Source organism: Rutilus rutilus (genome assembly GCF_951802725.1).
Source record: "Rutilus rutilus genome assembly, chromosome: 6".
Classification (NCBI taxonomy): domain Eukaryota; kingdom Metazoa; phylum Chordata; class Actinopteri; order Cypriniformes; family Leuciscidae; genus Rutilus; species Rutilus rutilus.
This window is the reverse complement of record NC_140214.1, coordinates 8,494,075-8,502,546: the sequence shown is the minus strand read 5'-3', so window position 1 is coordinate 8,502,546 and position 8,472 is coordinate 8,494,075. Positions and strand designations below refer to the sequence as shown.

Genomic DNA, 8,472 nt, shown 5'->3' with positions numbered 1-8,472 from the left:
CTGTTTAGACCTGAATTATATTCCAGGGACACATGCTTTATTCTTGCTCTAAATGTAGCCATGAATTATGATCAGTAAAAAGAATAGGCCCATGATCATTTTTAATTTTGTTATAATGTCCATTACAACAGTAGCATCATCCAGATAGTTCTGTGTGGATTTGTAAAACTTTCTAGAAAACTAGATTTATTTGTACAGTACGTTATGTTTTAAATGTAACTTTATTATTATTACACATAACATATAAAATGTTTTTATATATTGCCTTAAATAAATACGTTTTTATGTTAGTCGCCTACTACTCGGTTTCATGCAAACGATTTTTAAATCTAAAAGCAACAGTGTTGGATGATAGCTATTTAAAGACTGATTTAGAGAAGCGTCTAATTTAATCTTTTGCGATTTAGGTGGCACCAAAGGACAACAAAATATTAAAAAAGCACTTGAGAGAAGTGATTACACCTTTGAATCTGAACTGTGAAGTTCCACTTGTGGCCACCTGAGTTCGCTATTTCCCTTCCAACCGAAGACGTATCTCACCTTATAGAGAATCACTGAAAAGTTTTTGTTTTGAATAACAATGCGTGCTGAAAGGAGAGAATGTCTGTGATTGGTTGGTGGGTTTCGGTTTGCAGTGTCTGATTGGTCCATCCGTTTTAAAGGGGTTTTTTTTGGGAGGGGGGTCCGTTGTCTCCCAAGCTCTCGTCTCGGCGCTCAGCGTCCGTGGCAGCATCCACTCACTCACTCTTTTACTACTGCCTGCGATGTGACTCCACGCCGCTCGCTGGAATATCACCCTTCGTGACAAGTGACGGATTTTACGCGCACGCCACGCCGTCCGGTTTTCCCAAATCAAGTGGACACCGCGGCAGCGGCCAATGCCTTTTACCATGACTGTGGGATTAATAACGACTTTGTGTGCTGTAACGGCCGTTTTCGCGATGGAAGGTAAATATGTGGATGTTTGTCTCTTTTTGACGCGCTCCGTGGAGTGTGTCGCGCTCCAGGTTTGACAGGTAAATGTCTCGTAGCAGGAAATTGCGCTGGACTTTATTCGTGAGGACTAAGTTGAGTATGGAAACATATTTTTATGGCTTCCAACGCAGTTGAGAAGGAGTTTCTGTGGCGGTTCCACAGAAGCGGGATGGTCGTGGTGCTGAATGTTGAGGAATGAATGAAACTGGTTGGATTACTTAAAACCCTGCTGGATTTTAACATGGTAACTGTGGTAAAGAACATTATAGCTGTTTTATAGCAGGTCAATGTATGAGCAACCAGAAAACATTATTCCTTAACCTGCTCTGGACCAGCTAAAAAACAGTTAATGACCACCTTGGACTTGCTAATGTCCAGTTATGACCAAGGGAAGCTGTTATGACTAGCCGGTTTGTTGCTGGTTCAGAATCGTCTACCGGCCACATACTAGTGTGTGGGTAAACGTAAAGGATATTTGGTTACCTTAGGACGTGTACTGAAGATGCAATGTGCTGTATCATCTGTAAGGCTTAGACATGTAATTTTTGTTATTTTTCTTGGCTATTTAAATGTTTTCTTGGAGGTAAAAAAAAAAAAAAAACTATTTTTTGGAAAAGTACCATTTGGTTTGGTGTGATTTTGGGCTGTAAAAATGAATCAACTGACTTTTTATAATGCACTTTAATCTTAGATACATTTAAAAAGCAAGCGAAAAGAATATAACCACACATTCAGGATAGTTCATTCTGTCATTTACTCTATTTACGTCGTCAGAAATCTGCATGACTTGCTTTCTTCTATGGGGCACAAAAGGAGATGTTAAGAAGAATGTTAGAGACTGACAGTCTCAGTCTTTCTTCCACACAATGAAAGTGGATGTTGACTATCATTCTGCCTCACGTCTCCTTTTGTGTTCCACTGACTGAAGAAAGAAAGCTAGACAGGTTTGGAATGGCACGAGGGTAAATACATAACTACATAGATCATTTTCTTTTTCAGGTGAACTATTTAATTGACAAACCCATATTGAATGAGTATACATATCTGGCTATATGTATTTAGACATACGTGTCCTGTTCAGGGACATTTAAATTCTGTGAATACAAACCACAGATGAAGACCAGTGTTGTGTTGTATTCAGGTCACGTCAATGATTTATTCTGAAAATCAAGCAGAAACACCGTAAAAATGAGAAAGGGAGAAGAAAAAAAATCTCCCTCCTTGTCTGGCATTTGACAGATGGTGGTTGACTGGTTGTTGCAGCCGCGCCAGAAATCAGACGTTCAGTTCGGCATGCTGTGTGTGTGTGTGTGTCGTGAGATTGGTCTCCAGATCAGTAATGAACACACAGCCAACATGAAGGGATTCTCTATTTGTTTCCATCTCCACTGCCTATCCAATTCCATCCATCACACAACCTGTTTGCCTGTCCTTCTGTCTGAAAACACTCGTACAGGTATTGCTCAAGTCTGTGTGTAGTTCACAATTCAGACACTATTCAAACCCTCTGCTGCTCGGTAACTCGCTTTGCCTAAGCGTGCATGCTTTTTTTTTTTGCATCACAAGCCAGTCAAGCCAATCAGCACTAAATGATGTCTGTGCAAGCTCTAATGTGTCTGATTTACTTTTCAGACATTCAGAACAGACAAAAGTGTTGTTGAAATTCACTTTGAGAGTGTCCCCCCCCCCCCCCCCCCCCAGGTTGAAATGTGTTTGAAGGCGACAGATGGAGGGAACGGGGTTAGTGATCCCTTCTTATAGTGGTTAATTGAAAGGCAATTGGCCTTTGTGGTTTAAAGTGTGTTTGCTGTGGTAGATTTGTGTGTATTATACTCTCCTTGAGCCTATATCAGTCAGATCAGATTATGGCTACTAATTGCCAAACCAGCCCGATGACCACAAACAATGTGTCAAAGCCATGTGCGCGTCGGATGAGAGAGCGGAGAGAGCGAATGAAAGAGATGGGGGAGGGAGACAAAAAGCAAATTGTGTGTGTGTGTGTGTGTGAGAGTGGAAGATGAGGGTCTGGGGGACCATCTGGGTTTGTGGAAAGTGGAGTGACTCCGTTTTGACACGTTTCTAATGCGTCAGTGAGCACAGTTCACCAGCAGGGCCTAATAATAACGCCATAAACCTGATGAATTATGAATGCGGACATGCCTTTGCAATTTTGAAACACTATAATGTGTAAATCAGGTAATGTTAGAAGGCGATGGCCATAATTATATTGTTTTTAAAATTATTATTTATTAATATTCTGTTAGCCAATACACAGTCTTTGTAACTTCTGGTCTGGTCTTCATTTAAAGTCAAAATGAAATCTAAACTGACCCCATGATTTTCTTGCTTTAGGTCTTATTGTTCATGATTCATCTGTGCTTTATTTGCTTCTTAATCTTTTATCAGAATGTGAAAAATGAAACAATTTCATTTGAAATCACGAAGTGCTTGTTTTTACTCGTCACCTCCAAAAACATACGGCTCAGTGTTGAGACGAAACGCTCGTGTTTGTGCAATCCAATCAGTTCCTAATCTAATCTGGTTTATATATATATATATATTTTTTTTTTAATGTTTTGCTAATAAATGCGTCACATAATTTACAATAGTAAACCGGGGTGTGATTCATGTTGACTTAATAGAAGATGATGTGTGGATCATCAACGACGTTTTACATTTTCAGTTGAGTTGATTAGAGATTGATGCAGGTTATAAAAATCTGCTGTATTTTGAAGAACGCCATGATCATCTTTACTTAAAGGGATACTCCACTTTAAAATGAAAATTCTGTCATCATATACTCACCCTCATGTTGTTTCAGTCCTTTATGAATTTCTTTCTTCTGCTGAACAGAAAGGAAGATATTTAGAAGAATATCAGTAACCAGACAGTTTCTGGTCTCATTGACTTCCATAGTATATATTTTTTCCTACTATGGAAGTCAATGAGACCAGAAACTGTCTGGTTACTGACATTCTTCTAAATATCTTCCTTTCTGTTCAGCAGAAGAAAGATGACAGAATTTGAAAGATGACTATATGATGACAGAATTTTCATTTTAAAGTGGAGTATCCCTTTAAGTGTGCTTTCTTATCTGTTTGCCGTTCATGTGCGTTTAGGAGGATTTAAGTGCTCAGTCAGGATTTTAAGTGCAGGTTCGATTGGGCTGTCATTTTGACATTTTTCTCTCAGTGGCAACATCAAATAGCCTAGGTTATAAGCACTCTAGACTCCTAACACACACACACACACACATTCTCAGACATCCAAACCATCGCTCAAGCCCTCACCATTTAAAGAGGTCTGAGAGTGAAGTGCATCGCTGAAGTCCTTGTTCCAACGTCACTGGCCCAAATAAACAAGCCTGATCTGAAGTCACACGTTCTGTCCTCCGTAACTGCTGCAGTGAGAGAGAGTTTTTATCAAATGACTTCACCTCGGACTGAGCCAACGCTTGACCGTTGTTCTGTCAGAGACAAAGGAACCCAGTGAAGTTTATCCACACACATTGCAGGGAGATGGTACTACCATGAGATTGGTACTACGCTTGACCTCAAATCACCTGTCACATAGTCAGTAAATGATTATTCCACTGTGATTATATTTATTTAAATGATATATGTGTAAGGAAATTTATGTAGTTTCCCACCAGTTTCCCAGATAAAATGCATGTTTGAGCTGTTTTAACTGAATGCAACTTGCACTGGCATCTTTTAAAATATGTCAGTGCCATTGTTTTGTCTCATGATGCTCATCAAGTAATGTTTTTTTTTTAGTTTTTAGCGCAATTTTCCACCGGACAAAATTGCGATTGTTAACTCATGATTTCTGTTCTGTCTGTGCGCACCAATCTTGCACTTCTATCTACTCCTCAACCAGACCACCTAGAGACTTCGGGTTTTCGGCATTATGTTAAGGAAGGTCTAATCTCGGGAACGCACAAAAAAAAATCCAGGAAAAGATTTTGGATTTCCTGGAAATTCCAGAAAAAAATCCGTTTTTTGCTAATTTCTCGGCAACCATAATAGCTATCGAGTTGAAACTAATTGCAATCGATAGCTTCTAAAATTTACAATAATATTAGAAAAAAAGATTTGATCAAAAATCTTTCCTTTATGCTTCAAAAATTGAATTTTGAGTGTTGTGATCCCATGACGTGAGAAAATTGCGCTAAAACACTCACTGAGTTTTTATTACTTGTTTTTTCTAAGGCACGTTTATAAAAGCTATTAAATGTCCTAATTGAACTAAGACCCACTCCTGGCTTAATCTAAGCTTTGTTTGTGAAACCAGGCCTTATTATAATATTTTTTATTATAATATATAAAAAATTTTATTATAGTGTAAAAATTACATCAATATATTATTATATATTAAAATGTTATTATTAGTATTATTACAGGTTCATATATATATATATAAACAATTTTTATCGAAATGATTTGATTGATAGTTTGATTAATTTAGAATAAATCTACTGACAACCCTAGTTACAATGCATGCAGACATTTATGTGTGTGTGTTTTTTGTCTGTGTGAAGATTTATTCATGCTTTCTCTCCAATCAATCTCTATCATGGAGTCGACTAAATGCACACAATGTGCCCATAATTTATTTAAGGGTGGACAGATCTGTGTGTTGGAAATTACTGCAGCTGATGTGAATAATGAGCTACAGATGCTGACCACACTTTTCCTATTTCCCTTTCTCTTTTTTTCTAGTTGTCCATGGCATGCAAATTCATCTTATCCCTCTCTTGCTGTGCCATGCTGGCTGAGATTTAGGATGACCATGTTCTTTTTCTTCCATCTATCCATCTCTTATTTTACAATGGTGCCTGACCAGCTGACTGTAATAACATCTCAGTTATTACTCTGCTACTTTCTAAAGTAACACATTCATTTGTGTGAAATATTGATCAATATTGATTTGCTTCAAAATTATAGACACAATTCAGTTTAGTAGTCATCATGCAAATACATGTGATGTGATGTGATCTTCTTTCAGAATGCTGCCAATGACCAATCAGAATCAAGTATTTTAGACAGCCATATGGTTAAAGCAAAAGCAGCAATACTGCGCGCACACACAGACGCTAAGGGGGAGAGAAGTTGTTCTTGTACGGTTGATTATGAACCTCTTCATCATTAAAAGACTGAGTCATCTTTGTGCACAGAGGGGTTAAAGGACGTTTACATGTTTCCTCTATCTTCCATATCGCTGTCAGCAGTGTCTGAGACTCAGAGAGCAGCGAGCGAAAAGCACTAATGCACCTGCAAATGAGATCGCTCTAAATGAATGCTTGCTCAGAAAGGTGATGGAAAGAGATAAGAGCCCCCCCACCTTTTGTCGAAATCCTTCTCAAAAAGACTGAAGGAACAGATTTAAATCTCTATTAAATATTAATGTGAGGGCCAATGGGCCGCCATGGTTTTATGGATGTGCTGACCTGATGATTTTTAAATGAAATAGGCCTACAGCTGTTTGCTTTTCATTACGTGTGTCATTTGTCATTTGACTTTCTAGGTTGGATTATGCTGGTCAGTGCTGTTCTAGGCAGTTTTGTGCTGTTTTGGTGTTGATCTTGGTAGTTACATGTTGGATAGTGATGGTCCTGTGTAGGTTAATTAAGTTTTGCGTTAGATTTTAGCTGAAAATTCATGTAGATTCAGGCTGGTTTATACTGTTTATTGCTAGTTAAGATGAGCATTAATGATGGTGCAGGTTGGATTATGCTGGTTAGTGCTGATCCAGCTGGTTGATGCTGGCTTGATGTGAAGTAGCCTAGATGAATAACGTTGTTCCCAGGTTGGGTTTTGCAAGCTAGTGATGGTTTGGTGTAGGGGTGTTGCAAAATACTGGTATCGATGATAACTGATCGATGTGAGATATTGATATTGATATTGATTTTGTTAATACCACACATATAATAATATCTTAAATAAGTGCCAGCAGTAGCTATCTGGTTGACTCTCCAGCATAGTAGGTGGCAGTATTGCACCTTGACATTAGTCATAAAATGCAACTTTTGAGTGAGATTTATTCATTTATTTTTTGGAATGAAAACACACAAATAGAGTTAGCCTAAATATGAATAGCATTCTTTTTTTTTTTTTTTTTTACTTTAGATATTGTGATAATATCATTATTGTTGTGAGTTCTTTAGGCCATGATATCGTGACAGCTCTATTATAGTGCCAGTTTAGCTTGTGTTTCAGCATTACTATGAAGCTAGTTAATCAAAGAAGTTTTATTGGTTAAGATGTGACACCAGCATCCAAAACACAGCATATACTGGTGACCAGCTAACAGGGTAGTTTGGGTTGTCATAAATCAGATTGAAGTATCCAGGTGTTTCGATCTATGTATTTGTGCTCACACACTCTTCCTGCTGCAGTTTTGGACCCTGATAAATTGCTTCAGGGCATCTGGGTGATGCAGCTCACCGAGACCATCTTCGGTCCTTCGAGATCTCTCTCTGGATTCTCCAGACACGGCAGCCAGATGGTGGATGGGGTGTGTGTTTGTGTGTTGGTGTGTGGCATCACAGTGGGACAGGCAGACCTCAAAGCCCTGCTGGTTTCATGTCTTTTATGGGTTTCTGATTTTCCTGTCTCACTTCACGCTCTGTGGCTTTTTCAGCATCACTAGATTGGCAAATGAGGTCTGAAATGGCCTCGTTAAACCAAACGGGCAAGTGTTTGTACACATTTAGAACTGTGATGAATGGCGAACGTCCCCAAAAATCACATTCGGACCGGCTGATTAAAGGTAACTGCGAACATGTCTAAGAAGAATTAAGTTGGTTATGAGAAAATATTCTACTTGGTTTGATAATGTTATCTAATGCAATAATTGACGTGTTTGTGTTCTTAGGAGATAATTATCTTGTGTCAATTATCAGGTTATCCATTTAGAAGTTGGGCTAAAGAACTGTAATAAACAGCTGGAAAGCAGTGCAACTCTATCGCACTGAACCATGAGTTTAGACTTTAAAATAGCCATAAAAATCAGTCCCCTCTGAAAGTGCTGCGCTGTCTATTTGGATTTATGGCTCTGCGTCACACAATACCACCCCCACCCTCCAAAAAACATTTTATCGGATGATTTAAAAGTCACCTGGTTGGGGGCAGAGTGAATATATGTAAGTGCAATCAGCAGAAAGAGCTAGAACACCATTTTTTTTCTCTTTCTCTTTCTCTTCCTCATTCTCTGTGTGAGACTGGTCAAATGGCGTATGGGGAAAGTGGCCCCGTCAGCAGATATGGGATCCTCCCCAGTGTGTCCGGAGGAGAGATTGTGGCAGGGTGAATTGATTATTGTGGTATGTTTCCAAAGGTTGTTAAGGCCAAGCTTCAGGCCTACTTAAAGGGATAGTTCACCCAAAAAATGATTGATGCGCTTTTGCCGTAGGTCGACTTGCGTACGGCCGTCTGCCGTAAGCTTGTTATTTTAGTCGATAAAGTTTTAAATATGGAAATTGTTCTTACACAAACT

General features: G+C 38.8%; 1 protein-coding gene across 1 annotated transcript in view; it reads left to right on the top strand.

Annotated features, from left to right (window-relative positions):
- The first annotated feature begins 762 nt into the window (after positions 1 to 762).
- The window catches only part of ephb1 (EPH receptor B1), a 262,917-nt gene continuing 255,207 nt past the window's right edge, over positions 763 to 8,472 (top strand). Inside the window, exon 1 of the mRNA XM_084411790.1 lies at positions 763 to 948. Within this exon, the coding sequence (XP_084267916.1) occupies positions 879 to 948 (70 nt within the window). The 5' untranslated portion in view covers positions 763 to 878. The remainder of the gene's footprint in view (positions 949 to 8,472) is intronic.